The 19,968-nt window shown below is 46.5% G+C and overlaps 1 protein-coding gene across 1 annotated transcript in view; it reads right to left on the bottom strand.

Annotated features, from left to right (window-relative positions):
• Nucleotides 1-19,968, bottom strand: part of drosha (drosha ribonuclease III) — an 81,680-nt gene that overhangs the window by 21,848 nt on the left and 39,864 nt on the right. The window contains 3 exon segments of the mRNA XM_069159349.1: nucleotides 2,733-2,890; nucleotides 6,895-6,939; nucleotides 14,371-14,441. Of these exon segments, the coding sequence (XP_069015450.1) occupies nucleotides 2,733-2,890; nucleotides 6,895-6,939; nucleotides 14,371-14,441 (274 nt within the window).

Genomic DNA, 19,968 nt, shown 5'->3' on the forward strand with positions numbered 1-19,968 from the left:
CACCTCCTCGCGAGCTGCTCGCTAAAAACCTACTTTTCCTTTTACAAGTACCGAGCGAGCCTTTTTTTTTCTTCTTTTTTTCTCACCAACAGTGAAATTCTTGCAACACCGGGCTCTTCCGCTGTGAGAGGAGATAGGAGGCTCGGCGTGCCTTGGGGTGGGGAGGTGGAGGTGGAGGGGGGGGGGGGGGGGGCTCTCCATCTCTGCTGTGTGATGGTAGCCTCCGGTTCTGCAACCGCTCCGAGACACCATCAACTCCCGACCCGGCCTGTCTTCCTCTAGGTCGGCTCGTCCTCTGATTCCGCACGAGGCGCCGGGCCGAAGGCCAGCCGAGGGGTCCCGTCTCCTCGTCCCCCCCCCCCCACCCCCACCCTTACAGCGCGACCTTCCCCTATTTTTTCCCCGTTCTCCGACCTCCTTCTTCCCTCCGTCGCGGCGCCGTGACCTACTTTCGTTTTAACCTTTGGTCCTCTCGGGCAGCCGTTGCTCACTTCCAGCTTTCCAGTCAGTCGGCTCTATTTAGGTCAATCTGCCGTTTGGCTGCTAACGAGCTGATGAACGTAAATTACCCCAGAAAATATTTTTTCTTTTTGCCGCAAGGAAAAGTAACAAAAAAAAGTGCGTTCGTTTTAAAGACCCCCTTCGATGACGTTTTTAACCTCGTTTACATCAGACGCTACAAGACATGAAGAGTGAAATCAGAACAGTTACGGTCTGACATCTCAAAACATGGATTAAAAACCGACAGGGTTTCATACATCTAAAGAACCAAGTGACCATATTTGGAAGAGCTGGGGGAGGAGCCAGCGGTGGATCTGACTCAATCTGATTGGAAATCTGAGGATACTACGTCCCGCCCACCGATAGCTGTAACCTGACTGCACCACAGGCCTGTCAATCAAACAGACACGCTCCCAAAAACGAGGCTTCGTGAACCTTATTTTCTAATTAATGAGGGATTATTTTCAAATTAATCGCCAAAAAAGAAGGAGCTAATTTAATTTTTTTTTTTAAATTAAAGGGAAGTTGAATGGGAGTCTATGGAGCCGGAGGCTTTTCGGAGCAGACCTCTAGTGGCACTCGCTGGTATTGCAGCTCAAGACACTTGATTTTTCAGACTAAAAAGTTTCGTCCACTTTCACACTCAGTCTATGTTTACATCTAAACAACTTAAAGGCCCCTCTATGTGTAATTCTGATGAACAGGGAGGACTTTTCCGAGGTTTAATCAACGCCAGGAGAGGAACTTTAACCTGCATACATTGAACTATTCTATTAAACCTGATGTCACAAAGTTAGAAAATATCACTGGTATCAACTTTGAGTTGGAAAGTCCTTAAAGTAAAGCTCAGCAGGAGGCGAACCTCTGGACCTCTAATCAACTTCCCTGACCCTGAGTGGGGAGAGCTTTGACACACAAGTGATGGATTAGAACATACCCAGCAGTGTACTGTTAGTGTGAATGTGTGCGCGCACACACACACACACACACACACACACACACACACACACACACACACACACACACACACACACACACACACACACAAACACACGCACACAGAGAGCACTGTCCTTGTAGCAAACCTAAGCAAGCAATTACAGAGTTGCAGCCTGCCAATAAGATATCAGAGGTGTGCTGCCAAGGCTAATTTGCTTTAGCTGTCAAACTCACTATTGTGTTGTGTAGAGCTCAGAAGTGAGTTAAGCTTCAATTGAAAACAAGCGTTTTGCAGAGCGAGCATCAGAAAACACCTCAAATTGGAGCGCACGCTCTCATTAGCGGAAACGTTTTGTTCCGAAAACAGCAAATCTTTTCAAAACTCGCATTATACAACGACGCCGTGTTTTTGTTTGCGGGCGGTCCGAAGCCGCTCTTCGCCTCCATCAATGCCAAGTCATCTCTGGAGAAGTTTGTAACCTTACTGACTATTGAACAAATGTCATAACAGGAGAGGAGGAGGAGGAGGAGGAGGGGGAGGAGGAGAAAAAAACATTTCCAATGTCAGGGCTAAATCACCGCAGCACTGCTGTGAAACGCCGCAATTAACAGAGCAAAAAAATAAAAAAATAAACCCGCACATCTCTCCAACAGAAGTACGTTCAGCCTGAATTTAATCTGGGTGAAAAAAAAAAAAAAGTAATTTAAGTGAATTCACAGGATGGACTGAGGCATGACAACGAGAGAGACGAATCTGTCCAATAAAGAGATGTGGCTGCAATGAATGAAAAAGAGAGGAATTTTAAAGCGTCTGTCCTCGGACAAAACCCAGTGATTCAAAACCCCATTTCCCATGGGGCAGTGGGGTTCTGGCCTCACAGGTACAGGGAGACTCCAGATAGGGGCGACGTCGGGGTCCCGAGGGCCCCTCGGTCTCGCTCGGCTGTGAAACCCCTCGGATTAGGTACCGAGAAAAAATAAAATAAAGAATAAAATCCATCTTTTCACTGAGGGACTTTGAACGTGACATTCGAGGCGTCATTTGTTTTCACAGTGACTGTGAGAGGGGTGGGGGGACGGGGACAAGCGGTTTTAAAAATGCTTTAAAAACTCCCAGATCATATTAGACATCACGATGCATCACGCCTCACCACCTCTGAGGGGGAATAAAAGTCGAGGCTGCGTCCGCGGCGTCTCTCGCAAATCGCATCTGGACGAGCGGCGCCTCGCTTTTGCATTTTAATTGGCCGCAATCGGATTACGAAGGAGCGAACAGCAGGCGCGTTACTCACAGGGTGAGGTGGTTGAAGCCCACCGTCCTCAGGGTGAAAGCTCGGGCCAGCAGACGCACGTGCGTGAACAGGACGCCGATGGCGTCCTCGAAGCTGGTCAGCTTCTGGAGGACGGGGGACGTCTCGATCAGCTGCCTGTCCGTCTGAGGCTCCTGGACCTGGACGAGGAAAATAAAAGCACAGTTTCAAAACACTTTGAGTGTACAAACCAGTGATGTCATACTCGCTCTGCGGGTCATCGGTCCCAATGAGGGGACATCTTAAAAGTTACAGCACGCTCAGCGGTTCTCACAAAGTTTGGTTTGTGGATGTCTGCGTGGAAAAACAACAACAACAAAAAGTCGACAGAACTTCTGCTGCTGTGCTTTTATTTTGAAGGACACGCATTTCCCACGACACAAGAGCACGTGTGGAGCAGCTGTTTGCCGCCACTGTTGTCGTGACAACCAAACCCACGTCCACACATTAGCGGTTCGCTCTCATTCGAGCATTTGTAAAACAAGTTTAGGATTAAATAAATCTGTCTTTTTATTTAATTCAAGATAAGTTCATTGTGTATTACCGCGATATCTTTTACGACTTAAATTTGAGCGGCTCAAAAATGGCCACATTTTAGGTCGTAATTTAACAACTAAGGAGAAATTTGGGTCCTGATTATTTAACTGCTCACCAGTTTGAGCGCTGAGCCGAGTTCATAAAGTTCATGAAGAAATGTGTTCCCTCAGGCTGGTGGAGAAGAATTTGAATAACCTGCACAGATTTCTGACTCTCAACCTCCTCCGACATCTTGTGTTGGACCTCAGTGATGCTTTTATGGCAGCGGGGGAGAAAATCACAGCAACCATATTTAAAATAAATTAAATAGGAAAACCTGAAACCAGACGAGTTGAGGAGGCTGATAAATGCACATTGGAGCATCCGCATACTTTTGGCCACGTATATCCGATCAGTGTTGGAGGGTCAAGATTAGCAGCCTGTGTCCTTTATAGGCTGTAAAACAGGAAAATGACTTTTTTTTTTAATAGTGTGTAAATGTAAATCTGATGATTTTGTATCCAACAAACTACAAGTGTTGTAAATAATAAATAATTTGTATTTTTTTTTTTGTTTGTTCAATGCTTTGTTTTGTCCTCGAGTAATAACGTATATAAATTCATTGACTGTAGCGCCGTTTGGTTTTTTCGATATAAAACCAAAAAAAAGGAGAAGAAGAAACTAAAAAACTGAAACAACAGAGCACCTCAACGCTCGGCGAAGTCGTTCTGCATCCGAGCGTCAGATGAATCTCTTTAAACTGAAGTGAACCTCTGCAGCGTGTTGCTGCTCGAGGGCCTGTGTACAGTGTTTTTATATATTTTTTTTTACTCTGCCTCAAAACAAACTCAAGATGATCTGCAGCAGATGGAATCTCTTAGTCATTAAGTTTCAAGTCAAACATCTCCGCTCCTTTTTTTTTTTTTTTTTTTTTTTTTTTCCATCCTCCTCTAAAATCTGGTGATTCCTTCGGTCAATTAACACCTCCGGTGACTCACTCGTACTGTCGACTCGCTGCACACTCCCGAACTCGGCGCTTTGACAAGTCTTGAAAAGAATGCTTTTTTTGTTTTTGTTTTTTCGGGGGGGGGGGGCTGCAGATCACTTGCCTGCAGATCACTTGCCTGTAACTGTGGGGGCTCGGTGGGTTCAGAGGTAGCAGGGAGAAGAAAATAAATAAATAAAAAGCACCACGCTCTCTTTAACTGCGGCGTTTGCTCGTGACTGAGCTCATTAGAAACAGAAATCATATGCTAAGAAAAAAAAAAAATCTGTGCATGCATGTTTGTTAAATCAAGAGATATCCTTATGGGTGCATTAATTAAGGCAGCTAGAATCATCTAATTGGTCTCTGCGTGGTACAACTGTTAGCCTGACCAAGACATCTTCTCCACGGAAACACTCAAAGGAAGCTGAGCGCACGTTGGACTGACCCTGTTAGCTCGCTGCATTTCACTGTACACAATAAAGTCGTCGTCGTCGTCCCCCCCCCCCCCTCAGACAGCATCCAAGGCTCTCCGGGGGGAAGACGACCACTTTTATTCATTTTCCAGCCTTTTTCTTTGTCTCTTGTTTTTTTGTGGCGACGTGACAAGTAAACAGCTCCCTCACAGTCTCCCCACGTCGAGCCGGAGATGTATTTTTAAACTCAACTGTTTTAATTGGTGCGCTGCCGGTAATGTCACGGTTCCATCTTCCAATATGTCCTAAGAAACATTTCATTCCTGCCTCCTTTTTTTTTTAATTTTTGCTCTTCCTGTTAATTAAGGAAAGGCGTTTAAATGTCATGCTTCACAACTAACGACATCTGACGAGTTCAGCACTCGGAGGGCGCGAGCTATCCTTCAGGGGGAATGGCCGGCAGCAAGGCTTCAAACGAAGTGAGGAGAGGAGAGGAGAGAGAAAAAATATCAACAGCAGTTATGAAAAAAATAAAAAATAAAAAAAAACCCGTTTGAAATGGCTTCAAAGCATCACTTTCAGCTCAGTCCAGACAGAAAGCAGAATCAGAGCCGAGGTCTTCTGAGAACCAGGGAAAAAAAAAGGCCTTGACACTCGCCCCTCGATAAACTAAAGGAGGAATCTTGTAATCCGGACTCTACGTAAATGACGCTCTGGTAAATTATTGTGGAGGGCCGAGGGAGGGGGGGGCGGATGGTGCGCTGGTGCAAATCAAGCAAAACAGGAAAGAACCACGCAGCTCCTCCGTCAGCGTCGAAGCTCATGAACGCACACCAACGATTAGCGTACGCGTGATTACACCCGGCGCGGCGAGCTGCCTCCTCGTGAAGGGAGCTGCTCGTCCTCCTCGTGAAGGGAGCTGCTCGTCCTCCTCGTGAAGGGAGCTGCTCGTCCTCCTCGTGAAGGGAACTGCTCGTCCTCCTCGTGAAGGGAACTGCTCGTCCACCTCCGCCGCGTCGTCCCTCGGAAAAGGGGCAACAATATCGGGCATGATATTCTCGCTGCAACTTCTCGGGGGCCTTCATCAATTATAGAATATACAATTAAATAAATAAATGATGAGAACGGGGGAGGGGAAGGGGAGGGGAGAGGGGTGTTTTTTTTTAGTTTTTTTTTATCTTGTGATGATTATATCCTCTCGAGCCAAAAGGTCAGGACGGTATCAAGCTACCAAGCGGTTGGTTGGCACAATTTAACAGGCGTTCCCCCCGCCGGCAGGGGACCACCCAGAGGAAACCTCAGCAAACGCAGGGCATGTGGTAATGAGGCCGCGGCTCTGGAGCGGCTAATGACTACCCATGCAGCACGCTGCAGCGGTGGTGACCCCCCCCCCCCCCCGCCCCCCCTCCCATCGCACCGCAGAACCCGGGGGCTCCAGCCGCCCCGCCGCTGTGCAGCTCACCGGGAAAAAACACACTGCTGGGTCCGAGGGTTTTTATGGGTTTTTTTTTTCAGTCTGAGCACTGACACACTTGACAAAAAAATACTATAAAAAAAAAACATCCAGACTTCTTTGTGGATCCTCAGAAAATACACACAAATACACACAACACGCAGATGTGTGCAAACAGAAACACGGAAATGCGGAAAGCGCACATGTGAAAAAAATAAATAAATGCCGGCGCATGTGAGACGAAGAGAAAAGGAGCAGTTTCACAAAAGAAACACTTTCCTCCTCACAAACACATCAGAGAGGAGGATGCCCGACGGTCCCTGGAGGCCCCCCCCTCCCCCCTCACCTCCCCCACCCCATGTGATCCGGGACTGTAATCCTGTTATGGCATCTTTGATCTCTTCTTCCAAAATCCTAATTTCAAACAAACACTGTTGACATGTTCAATGTTTTCTGGGCTAGATCATGCAAAGCAAAGAAACAGCAGAGCGGAGAGAAGAAGAGGAGAGAGAGAGAGAGAGAGACGGGAGGAAAAAAAAAAGAAAAGCAAGATGGTGGAGGAAGAGAGACGGAGTAAAATGGAAAAAGCGGTCAGAGGTGGTCTCGAGCAAAAACGGGGAGCAGCGAAGACACGGGAGCAGAAGGACGGCTACATGGAGGCTAGCGGACGGCTGTGAAGAAGAGCAAACATCTACCGACACAAACAACATCCATTCAGGCTGGAGAACTTCAAACATGGCAGACAATAAACATCCATAATAAACCTTGACCCACCTGCAGGGGGTGGGGGGGGTAGTTCAGCCAGACCTCCCGCATGTCCTGTGGAGACAGAAGCAAGAGAGAGTCAGAAATCACTGCATCTCCACTCGGGGGGGGGGATCATCCGCGTTAATGGACGACATGGTAATAAATACGAAAACGAATAAAAAAAAAAATAAAGGTTTCAGCTTCCAGGGGAATTCTAAGTGAATATTTCTTTGGTTGAATTTCACCTTTCTGTGATGGACATGAACCATTTACACAAAAGACGTTTTTATATTTACGTGGATATCCGGTTTGGTTACGAGAAGCGGAGTCCCGATGACATTTCTGCCGACGCCCGATTGGTCGAGACGTGTGAGGATGAGAGCGTGTTTGTCTGTTCGAACTCCTTTTAAACGGCTTTGGGATAAACTACTGTCCAAAACAATGAGCGTCCTTAAGGAGCTCTCTCGGCTCCCGTTAGCTCGGTTTGCTGACGAGAAACACAACACTGACACATTATCACTTCATAGTTAGGAGCTATTAGCGAACAGTTGATGGTACAAACATCCAGCAGCTTTTGGTTAGCATTCATTAGGAGGCATGTTTGTGGAAGATCCACGTTCAATACTCCTTTTATCTCCTGTGAGCTTGTTTGTTGCCTGGTGACCAAAACAAGGGGCTGAAAGATGCTAAAAGGGTTCGAAGGGTGTAAAAGATTCATGTAACTTCAGATTGTTACACACAAAAAAAACCCACCTGAGATGAGAACATCTCAGTTTCTCAACATTAAAATGAAATTAATGCTTAATAATGAAGTTTTGTTATTTATCCGATTTCATTCCTGCAAATGTCTCACACAAAAAAAAGGCCTTGTTAAGAAATTAAGGGTTTCTGTCTACTGAAACACTACAGGGCTTTTAATTTGAAAGGGATACAGGAAGTGTTGAGTCTGTATTAATGTGTATTGCAGTAAACTTCAACAGGGCAAACGTGGGCGGATCAAACCGAGGCTTAAAGTTGACGCCGTGAATCAATCGATGCAACCTAAATGTCGAAACCACAATTAGTTTTTATTGTCTCTCTTCTATCAGATACGTTTGGGAGATGATTGGACATTTAAGCACTTCAAAAAATATACATATATATGTATTTATACATATATAAAACATATATACATATATATGTATATGTATAAATAAAAAAAATCAACCAGATCAAGAGAACTGTGAGCATTTTATTTCGACACTTTAAGGTGCCATCAGCAGTCTGCAAATGAGTCAGCATCTCGGACGCAGAGGTGTGAATATCGACCACCCAGCGTGGAGTTAGGGGGCAGTGAGGAGGAGGAGGGGGGTCACGATGTGGAGGACAACGGGTGTTGTGGGCGGAGGGCTGCTGGGATTTCAGCCTTCGATAGGTGTGTTGTCTCCAACAGAAGCACCGACAGCGCCGGACGCTCGAGGCTCCCGTGGAGAGAAAATATGTGCAGGATCAAAATGTTCCCTCGGCCCTGATCTGAGGTAACGGCACAGGATCGAACGGTCGAGAGACGGAGGCTGAGAGAGAGAGAGGGGGGGGGGGTGATGTGATTGGGGAGGGGGGGTATAAGCTGCAGCTCTCAAGTTGTTGCCAAGGACAACGCCAGCCAGAGGCAGTTTTTTGGGGGCCTGGGGTTTAATGTTCGGGTGAGTCATAAGAGGTGATGGAGATGTGGAGAAGAGGGCCTCTAAAGTACAGTATCACTCAGGTGTTTAAAAGGTTCAAGGAGATAAACCTTTAAAATGCGGTGTTAGCTCACGAGGAGGGGGGGGAGGGGAGGTGGAGGAAGAGGGGGGGGGGGGGGGGTTGAGTGTGTGTGCAGCATCAAAACCCACCCAGCTGGCAACCCCATCGCCTTGAGCAGCCGATGAAAAATTCATGAAAGTGGTCAATACGTTGGAGTAAACGCTTCCTTGCGGTTGCTTGTGAGTCGAGATCAGGTACGGCGTCCAGGACGAGGCCGACAGGACACGGGGGCACAACGTTTATTTTATTCAAACAGTCGTTACAGACTAGAAAATCAATTAGCATACGCTAAACTATCGTTCTTCCTGTCGGATGTAATGCCTTACTCCCGTCAGAAGGTGGCGGAAATGCGCCAAAGAGTTGGCTGCCAGCCGCCTTTAAACGACATATATCCGGTCGGATTTTTACGCTTGTTTTTTCAAAGAGCGACTTAGCAACCGGCACAATGTGCACACGAGAGTGCTGCAGAAAATGAGGACAAAAAAAAAAAAAAAAAAAAAACAATAACAAGAAAACACTAGAAGAAGAAAAAAAACAAAAACAAAGAGGGAAAGAAGTGAAGTACGTGCAAGTTTGCTTCGGCGTCTGATTAAAATCCATCCACGGGGAGCACGTGATCCGCCCACACGCCGTATACCGACCCGAGCAGCTAATGTTTCAATTACAGCCATCGCAAAGACAAGGCAGACAGTGATTAATCCAGCATCGAGTGGGGATTTAAGAATAACAACAGGGTTTATTTTCCCCTCTTTCTCTCTCTCCCAGCACAAGGAAGGTATAATTATTGGGAGGGGGTGGGGGGCACAAATCATCATGTGCAGCAGCTGAATCACAGCCATTTCAGGGATATAAAAAAACATGCAAATATGTTTATTTGAATGTCAACAGCCCGGCTGTAACGACGGCAGAAGTTTAGACAGAAGGAATTAAAGACGAGTTCGGTTGAAGTCGCCTCTGATCTCGTTGTCTTTTACTTTTTTTTACTTTTTTTTTTAAAGGTGGGCTTCCATCAGCAGCAGCAAGCTCGGGGAGACCGAGACACGAGTCTCCACAGGCCAACCGTGAACAGTCAACAGCATCATATAGCCTCTACCCACACACACACACACACACACACACACACACACACACACACACACACACACACACACACACACACACACACACACACAACCCCTGGGACTGTTGGCCATCCCATGATTGGGACATAATGGCGCTCTTCTCCGACAAGGTCCAATGCTCCCTGACAAATTGGTCTCTAGCTACGGGCTGCCAATCAATCCATCAAATGTAGTAGTGCAGCGGACGGGTCGATAAGAGATAGCATCGCTGATCGATACCAACATAAAAGCAGCCCTGGGTACAAAAGCCCCCCCTCCTCCCCACTCCCTCCACCCACCCTGTCTGTCAGTGAACGGCCAAGGTGATCTTCCAAATATAGAAGGGTTGTGGTGGTGGTGGTGGTGGTGGTGGTGGGGGGTGGGGTGGGGGGTGGAACTAACGTTGATCCTTCGGTGAAGTGTGTTGCACAGTTTACGGCCGAGGTGAAGAGCACACCTTTTACAGTCGCAGCGAGTGTGGGCAGAGCAGTGGACGTGAATGTGTGTGTGTGGGGGGGAGGGGGGGGGGAATAAATGGCCCGTGAATGGGCGCCATGCAATTCGAGCTATTAACAAAACCAAGGACACAGTGCAGATCGGAGGCGCGCGTGTTCCCATTCAAAACACTGAATGAAGTATCAGCTGCGGCCGTTGCAGGACAAAGCGTAGAAAATTGTGCTGCGAATGGAAAGTGTGGAGAGGGGGGGGGGAGGGGGGGGGGGACGCATGCGAGCGAACGGATGAAAATGAAGCGTGTGTGTTTGTGGTGTTTTTCTGCCAGGAAGGTGGCCTTAACGTGGAGGGAAGGTTGTCAGGAAGCCTTTTCACCTGTGTGAGCGCGTCAGCCGAGCACACTCTGCTGGTGGAAGAATATCGGAGACTCCGTGTTGATCAAACACCGATTTCACTACCAGGAGTGGACACAAGAACAGGTTGATGGAAATCAAGCAAAAAAAAACCTTTTTTTGTCAGAGGTGAGAAGGAGGTTCCGGTGCCATGGTGACCATCTTAGTTGTCACAGCAACCTTTGTTAAAGAGTTTGGGCGTTTTGAGAGTGTGTGTGTGTGTGTGTGTGTGTGTGTGTGTGTGTGTGTGTGTGTGTGTGTGTGTGTGTGTGTGTGTGTGTGTGTGTGTGTGTGTGTGTGTGTGTGTGTTTGTGGCGGCGTTAATAAAACCCAAACAGATTGGCCCTCCGAGCAACTAGTGAGATCATTATCGTGATTGCTCCTCAAACGGAGGCGCTCCCCCTCAGGACGGCAGAGTGGCATCGACATCTCTTCCACGGCAATATTTGAGTCCAGGTTGGGGAGCAATCGGAGTAGCTAACCCTCCCTCCCTCCCTCCCTCCCCCCACCGTAGAAAGATGCTTCCTGCCGCTCTCAGCTGATGCTTTAATAACCTCCACGGTAATGTCATTAGCAAATTAGCATCTATTGTTTCCTGCGGGCGTCTGTGTGCAATGAAGCTGGATTTCCATCCTCTGTGAGAGTCAGCGAAGGTGATGTAGGGGGAGAAAAAAAACAAAAAGAAACAAAGGGGGACGGAAATAACTGTTGCGCTTCAGCCATGAATGCCATACCAATTAGGGAATAACAGAGAGAAAGGGAGAGGATCGAAAAAAAAACATGGGGACACTGTTTTTCTGACTAGGTCTTGAGGTGGCGATTACATGCATGCTTTGTTTTAGGTAGTCAGTTCTGATTTTTTTTTTTTTTTTTTACCTCAGGAGTTGTGGGAGCTTTTTGTTTTGACTTGTCATAAGAGGACTGCAGTGAAACATCTGCGGGGGTAATGACATCCTGGAGTGTCAGCGAGAGTGGGATAAAAAAAAAATAATAATAATAAAAAAATATTGGAAAGGAAAGACGGAGAAAACTAGAGGGAGCAAACCAGACAGCGTTTCTTAAGTGAGGGCGGGGAGGGTACGGGGCTGATCACTCGTGTGTGAATGGAATATCATACCGGCAAATAGGAGCGGCAAAAAACAACAAAACAAAAAATAAACCTTCCAGGGCGTGATCGAGGGGAAATGTAGAGTCCTTCACATTTCGCACCGCATCGCATTAGTTTAGTAACGTGCTGTGTGAAGACCCATTCGGATGTGTTAAACTAGCAGGATCCAAGTGCTTTCTGGAGACCATAGAAATTTATCTCACCCTCGGTTTGTCCATGTCTAGCCCCCCCCCCCCTCCCACCCACCACCACCACCACCACCACCATATACCCATCATACCACCCGGCTGGTGTTTGGCTTTCTGGTCCGCGTCCATCTGTCTCCTCTCAGCTTTTCTACCACAGAGCAGCCATCAGGAGGATTCACGAGACATACTATTTCAATCAGTCTGCACATCTGAAAACTTTCAAAACCAAAGTTGAAAATATCCATCGACTGTTTTCATTTGCAGCTCAACAGAGCGGCAGTGTCCTCAGTAATATGGGAGCATTCGTGACTCGCTATTAGCAGCAATTGGATGAGTCATATGTTAAAACTGTAATGTTAAGTTGCTCAAAAGAGACACTTTATCTCGGTTTCATGTGTTGTAATCATGTGTTTTCGGTTTCGGTTTCCTCCTCCCTAAACTCCCTCCTAATCTGGCGTTCCTCAAGGCTCCACGTTGGGCCCCCCCATCAATGCATTTTTACATTCTCCCCGTTGGTAACATCCCTCATTGTAACAGATGTAAGGTCGCCATCTTACCATTTTGGAGCCAGAAGTGACTGTATTTGGACGTGCTGGGGAGGATCGGGCGGTGAATTGACACTAAGCCCCGCCCAACTGTAGCCAAAACCTGACAACACCACAGAGTTGTCAATCAAACAGACACACCCCCTCTAACATGTCGCTTTTTGAGGCCTAGTATCTAATGAATGAAGGATTATTTTCAGATGGACTACCAGAAAACTAATAAAAAGGAGTGAATTTAGTGAAGGATACTATAAACACTGTCAAAAAGTTTTTTTATTGACTTTGTATTTAATGAGAGAAGTTGAATGGGAGTCTATGGAGCTGGAGCCGACCTCTAGTGGCCATCGTTGGTGTTACAGTTTATGAAACTTCCGGATTGGTGTGACTTTTCAGACCCGGAAGCTACGTCCACTTTTATAAACAGTCTATGGTCTTTGTTTGTTCTTATGCGGATGACAATCAATTGTATGTATAATTTGCTTTAACAAACAGTTTTATATTCTGTGCATTTAAAGTTTATCTGATCTGATAACAGATGGATGCTTTTATTCCAAATTAAACTTCGGAGGACGTGTACGATGGCTTGTCAAATCATAGTCTTTGTTCCAGATGTGAATAAAGTCTATTAATCTTGAATTAACCACTTTGATTCTCCAGCAGAATCAAAACTCTTTTAAGTGGATTAAAGAATAGAAATGACATAACCCCCATTACAGGCTCCCATCAGATTTTTGGAACTTTTTTTTTTTTTTTTTTTTTTTTTTTTTTTAGATCTAGCCGATTGCTGAAGTGTTGAATGGTTTCGCTCCTGTCCTCTTCTCGTCATCTCTCCCCATCCGAATAAATACCTCTGCATCAAGACAACCATAAAAAGCTTGAAGACTCCAGTGGACTTTCATGGCCAGTGGACGACAATAAAGTATAATCAAGTAAGTTTTCAGCTTTTCACATCCGAACAAATACTCCTCGCTCCTTGTGAAACGCGACGGCTGGCGGAGTCGATTTTGCCCAAGGCCAAATGTTTTGTCAATTACAGTGAAAAAAAACTTGACATAAAAGAGTTTGAAAGAGTAGAAAGAGTTATTGATCTTAAACATTGATGAAAATACTGTAAGTCATTAAAAGTTACTGTATAAAAGAAAATGATGATTAAAGGACCCATTTCTTGTTATGTGGCGTGAATGTTTGAAAGGTTCATCCTGTGATCCAGCTTCTCAAACACTACCGATTCTGATCGAACACGTTTGTTAGATGTCATGTGTGTGGGAGTTGCCAACAAACTACCTCGATGGCCAATTAGAAGCGACCCTGCTGCAGTACGATCGACGATCTGCAAGTCATTTACTTGATTCGTAACATTTCTTACCAAGATAAATGCAAATACTGATTCATTCATCAATTATTCATGCCCACTGATCTCACTCACACACACACACACACACACACACACACACTCGCAAACAATAGCAGGTGTCCCGCTCAAGACTGGCGAACCGTAATGTTCCACACCTCCGGTTCATTTTCCAAAACATACAAGGCTGTTTTTTTGTGCTGCGACGGCTTTATCCAGATCTTTGTTTTTTGTTTTTTTTCTTCCCCCTCCGTCTCATTGTTTTGTCTTTGCACACATTGAGCAGCCTGCTAGTCAAAAGTATTGCAGGATAAAGAAAGATTTGGTGAGATCTCAGGTTCTGGGGGGCTGGCAAGGACTCAACATCGGGCAATGTTGCCAAAAAAAACAAAAAAAAAAACATGCAGTGTGTGGGTTTGAGCGAAGAAAACCCCCAAAAAAATCGTGTCTAGCGCGTCTGCGGCTCAACTCTTCACAAACGAAAGACGCGCATGCCCCTTTGCAAAACACTCATCCTGTACATAAAAACTCCAGAGCAGTGGCAAAAAGGGCAGAAACCAAATTAGAGCCGAGTAAATCTTTACCTCGGTGTTGAAAAGCAGTCTACCAAAGAGCTGCCGGGCCTCGTCCAAGCCTCCTTCCAAGTACACAGCCCCTGGAAGAGAAAGGAAGAAACCAAGGATGAAAGAGGACCCAAATCAATACGATGCATTTTATTCACAGCGGTGAGTATTTGCTGGAAACTCGTGCTTGTGAAACGGTAAACTACCACCCGGACCCGCCCGAACCCACCGCAGACTCAAGCACGACGTTCTAACCAGTGCATTTTTACTGGTGTAAAAATATTCTAGCAATTCTGAGGCAATTTCAGACTTCTCTCCTAATGGAAAACTTCAAATTAATTGAACTCGGCAATGAGTTGTAATTGCTTTATTAAAAGTAGGAGTGCATTTTTATTGCTTTTTGACGGCGAAATGACCTCAGGCTTCATGCGCGGATCCACCTCCTCCTCCTCGTCGAAGAGCGAGGAGGAGGAGGTGGAGGGAGGAGAGGAAGGTTGCATCACCACGCTGAGATGTATCTGGCTGAGGTCACATCAACTATTTTGAATCCACGAGGCCTGTCTCACATGCTTTAGGTGTGAATAGGTCTGACAAAACACCACGACGAGGCTTAAGTACTTCATGCTCCATCCAATTCACGGACAGCGCGGACAAAAGCATAATGTCCTGCTTTTTATTTTTTTTTGTCATTCGCCCACACACACTCGGACATGTCCGCTGAATGCAGCTCGAATTGCGAAAGGATGGGGGGGGGTTGGAAAAACAAATTTCACACGACGCACAAAAGAAAACAGGACAAAAAAAGAAAAAAAAAGAAAAGAAAGAAATTTGATAGAAGATTGGTCCCAAAATAAGGAGAGCTGCTGTCAGAGCAAGCAAAAGAACAAGACGAGTATTCCAGACGCGTCTCTCGATGGGTCTGATGCGCTGCTTCTGCGGCTCGCTCTGCTGCAGCAGTCAGCTGCTTCTCACAAGTCGACTCTCCTTTGTAACGTCTTGTTGTTTTGCTCTTTCGACTGTTTTCCTCTCGGAGAATCAGCGGAACTATCTACGCTTGCCTTTAAGCCGCGCGCAACTTCAAACCATCACACTTTAGGGCGGCTCATTCAATTTAGAAAGCAATAACCACCTGGCAAATTGGGTATACAATCGTGCAGCGTTTTCTTTTTTTTTTTTATGACATGCAGAAATGAGGCGGCGGAAATGGGGCGCGGTCGCCAGTCGAAATGCGCAAACTGCTTTCATGGACGACATCAAGAAACGTATGAGGGATTCATCATCTGGGGGAGGGAAACTGCTTTCAGATGGCTAACAGGCCACTTACACACGAACAGAAGAAGATGCGGCCGACATAAACCAAAAAAAAGAAAAAAAAAACCCATCAAGAAATACAAAACGCAGCAGCTCGCACAAAGGCAAACAACAAACGCACTCCCACTCGATCTGCCTCCCGTGCCCTCTACTTCTACACAGAACGGGGAAATTATTGCCAGCCATTGGCCAAATGTTCGTAAAATTTGATTAAGCCTGACAACTTTACCTCAACCCAGCAGCCACTTTGGCACCGTAGCGCACTCTCATTCATTTGGACGCCCTTTACTAACATCAAAATATAGCTGAGTGGTGAAATAATGAAAACAGCTTGTGGATATATATATATTTTTTTTGGTTTTGTTTTTTTAAAGGCGCCAGCCACCGTGAATATATTACAAACAGTGATTTCATGCACCGTTCGAGATCTGAACACAATAAGCCCGTAAATCAACACCTATAAAATCTTTAGCCGTCTCGAAGCCGACAAACACGGCGAGCCGCTAAAACCTGCTCGCGGATGAGCATCGGCGAGTAAACTCTGTAAACTTGGCGTGACGGCGGCCGAGCGCCTCGCCGAGGCCTCGCGGGGACGGGAGCGGTTCTTCGCAGGATGTTTTCCACTAAGCATCAGCGCTGAGATTTGTGGTATTTTTTAACATAATGTGGGCCTTTGGTTGTAGAGAGCAGATGTTTCCTCTAAGGGAGGGGGGGAGGGGTCTTAAGACCCAAAGTTCTGAACGCCTTTCAACCATCCGTCATTCATGTGTTTGAATGCGGAGGCTGAGGGAGGGGACGCGGGTGGGGCCGCGAGCTCTCTTTTTCTTCTTCTTCATGTTCTGATGACACAGCTGATTTGGAAAGTCCCCCACTCCCTCCCACCTCCCCCAATGGAGGCCTCAAAGTTGTTGAAATTCAGAGTTTTTGCTTCTTATTAGGTTTTCAAAACTTCTTCCAAGACGAAGGGGAATGTGGGGTAAGCAGGGAGAAACCAGGAGCGCCTCGAGGGGTTTAAAAAGGTATTAAAAATCTCAAAGCAACACCTTTGGTGTCAATCAAAGTGCCCATGGATGAAGAAACCAAGATATGCAGTTAAGTGCAGCGAGAACACTCTTGACAAGCAGGCCGTCCGTGCAGAAAAGCGTGCCCCAAAGCAATCCAATCAAACGCACAACTCGCCGCGATCATTAAACGGAGATCTGCGCTGCTCAGTCCAAACCGTCAACCAGCCGGCAGAGGTGCAGCTGACGCCCTGAATGCACACAGCCCACAAAAAAAACGCCCCAGCCAAACTTAACTGGCAATTATCTGTCAGCATCTCTCCGCAGCTCATCTCGCAGTAACATCACGCCCCGGTCCGATCGCTCTGCAGTCTCCGAGCGCCGCCGCGCATTCAACCCACCGGGTCGCCGGCGCTGCCGGCACGAAATGCAGCAGGGCCCGCAAACTGAGATGGACCTGCTCGGAATATACATGAAGAATCACGCTGGACTGGAGGGAGCACAAAGGACACCGAGAAGTCGCACAAAGCTGAACACCTGTGTAAGACAGCATTTCATTGAATCTGAGTACAGAAAAAGAAAATCTGAAAATGATTTAAAAAGATAAAAAAATAACTCGGTATTCAAGACCTCGCAGGTCAGTGAACTAGATCTAGGTTTTTTTTGTAAAGATAGAAGACCTATTTGCTGGTTTCTGATAAATGATTACCTCGAATGTTTTATTCATGGCTCTTTGAAATCTTTGCTGTGAGGATTTGTTCGGCTAGTTGAATGAATCTGGGTGTTTCTCGAACTGTGAACTGGAACCAGAACCTCACGGAGCCCAAATCTAAACCACATACTGTGAAAACCGAAGCCGATGCGGAAGTGTGTTAAAGCTGCAATACCACCGAGTGCCACTATGGGGTTTGGCTTTCATGTTCGCTGCTGGTTGCCGCTTGATCTAAACTGATGAATTATAAAAACTTCACCTTGCATGTTTGATGCAGGTAAGTCAGAAGTTTTCTAACCAAGTTTCCCTCCAGTTCTGCGGGTTTGCAGAGAATATCAGTCTCGGCCGGCTCTTAATGAATCTCCACATCTGTCACAGGTCGACTTCAGACAGCCGTGCAGACTGTACAGTGTTATGTTTAGGAATAGAAGTCCAATGTCTGTGGGCTTTCAGTGACCAATAAAAACCCAGAGTCAGGGGCATATGAAACACCAGCGGCTGACAGTCACATTAATAACCTAGAATGAATTATTCAAAAACGCTCAGGCTCTAATCCATCAAATAATATATTAAGCCGCTCCCCTCTCGGCTCGACGGGGACCGGAGCGGCAGACGGACACAGAAATAGGAAACGCATTAAAAGCAAAAGAAAATAAAACAAGAAAACAGAAAAAAAATAATAAAAGACGTGAGTTTTGAGAGTCTCAGAGCAAAGGAGGGGGGCGGTTGGGACAGAGAAAACAAAAAACCAGAAACCAACTCCACCACCGCTGCCGTCAATTAACAAAAGGCAGCAGCGCTCACTCAACGAACACACCGGCTGCATTGTGTACGAATCTGATATTCAGCAAGTGAGAGATAATCCTTTTCTCTGCATTCTTTTAATAGGAAGAGCTTAGAGGGAGGGGGGTGGGGGTGGAGGGGGGGCTCACAAAGGTTCACCATCTGTACCTCCCCCCCTCCCCACCGTGGCTGCTGCCAGCGTATAATCCACAGATCAACTGTACAAGGAAATTAGGGCCATAAGAAAAAAGAAAAAAAACAGAGCGGGGGCCCCTCTTTTCTTCTTCTTCAATTCTTTTCAGACATTTCTGGAGAAGAAAAGAAAAAAAGAAAAGAAAAGGGAAGCGGCATGGCTTATCGCTGGAGAGGACCTGAGAGGGAGAACAGGAGGGCAACAGGCGTGCAAGAGCTGCAATGAATAAGCAGGAGGAGGAAGAAGGGGGGGGGGGTTTCTAAATACGATGAGGTAAAGTGTGCAAAACTACAGAAGGAAGAGGGAGGGGGGGGGAGGAGGAGGAGGAGGTGCGCAGGCCAAAAGAGCCCAAATGAGAATGGCCCACTCCGGCAGAAGTTAATGACAGGGGATCAGAAAAGCAAGATTTCCATTCAACACTTTGAATTATTCAGGGTTGCAGGGCACCTATTTGCATTGCAGATGCCTTTTTTTTTTTTTTTTTTTTGCTTTTTCCATTCCTCCATAGCACTCTCCTCCTCTCTCTCTCTCTCTCTGTTTCCTCCATTCTTCCTCTCTTTCTCTTTTCTCTTCATCTGGAGGAAGAGGAGGAGGATGGCTCTGCCTCGGGGGCGAGCAGATAGACACATTCAGAGAGAGAGAGAGAGAGAAGCACTGCCTCATGCAAAGCAGGAGATTATCTGCCATTTCCAACACAGCCCGGGTTCAACGGTCAACGTGGCAGAGAAACAAATAAAACAAAGGTCACCGAACGTGCACAGTAAGCCGTTAAAGCTATCTGCCGGGGCCTCGGAAAGGAGGCCCATTTTGAATTGCATGTGCACGCTGGAGGAGGAAAGCATGTTAAGAAAAACAAAAACTTCAGACAACGAGGCAGCGACACATCTGAGAGTACATGTCAGCTGCTTTTTTTTTTTTTTTTTTTTTTTTTGGTTGGGGTGAGAGGTGGGAGGGAGGGGGGAGGGGATGGGGGGGTATTGGTGTCTCTGTCAGGATTCAACTGACAGCTTTTGTGTGCCCATCGCAGCTCACGTGTGTGTGTGTGTGTGTGTGTGTGTGTGTGTGTGTGTGTGTGTGTGTGTGTGTGTGTGTGTGTGTGTGTGTGTGTGTGAGCGATCTCAGGCTGTATGGTATGAAAAAAAACAAAAAAACAGAAAAGAGGGAGCGCTTCATTTGGTGAGAGAGAGAGAGAGAAAGAGAGAGAGAGAGAAAGAGAGAGAGAGAGGAGTCGAGAGGGGTGAAGACGGGAGGAAGGAAAGAAGGAGGAAGGAAGGAGGGAGGAGGAGATGACAAGAGTGACAGCGTGACTCATCATGCGCATGGCACATCTTTCACCTAATAACACCCAAACTCTAGATCACAGGTGGTGGTGGTGGTGGGGGGTATAAAGAGTATGTCAGCGGGAGAGGGAGGGGGGGGGCAGATCGACTGCTCGACACCAAGCTCCTTAAAAGGAGGCGTTTGAGCTTAAAAAAAAAGCTGAAATGAAGACGACAAAAGAAAAAGAGAGGCGACATGAGACGATGCAAGTCACTTTGAATGTCTTGGATTTGTGTGTGTGTGTGTGTGTGTGTGTGTGTGTGTGTGTGTGTGTGTGTGTGTGTGTGTGTGTGAGGTGC

This window comes from Embiotoca jacksoni, unplaced genomic scaffold, assembly GCF_022577435.1.
Source record: "Embiotoca jacksoni isolate LCO1_2020_lvr unplaced genomic scaffold, fEmbJac1.0.p SCAF_25, whole genome shotgun sequence".
Classification (NCBI taxonomy): domain Eukaryota; kingdom Metazoa; phylum Chordata; class Actinopteri; family Embiotocidae; genus Embiotoca; species Embiotoca jacksoni.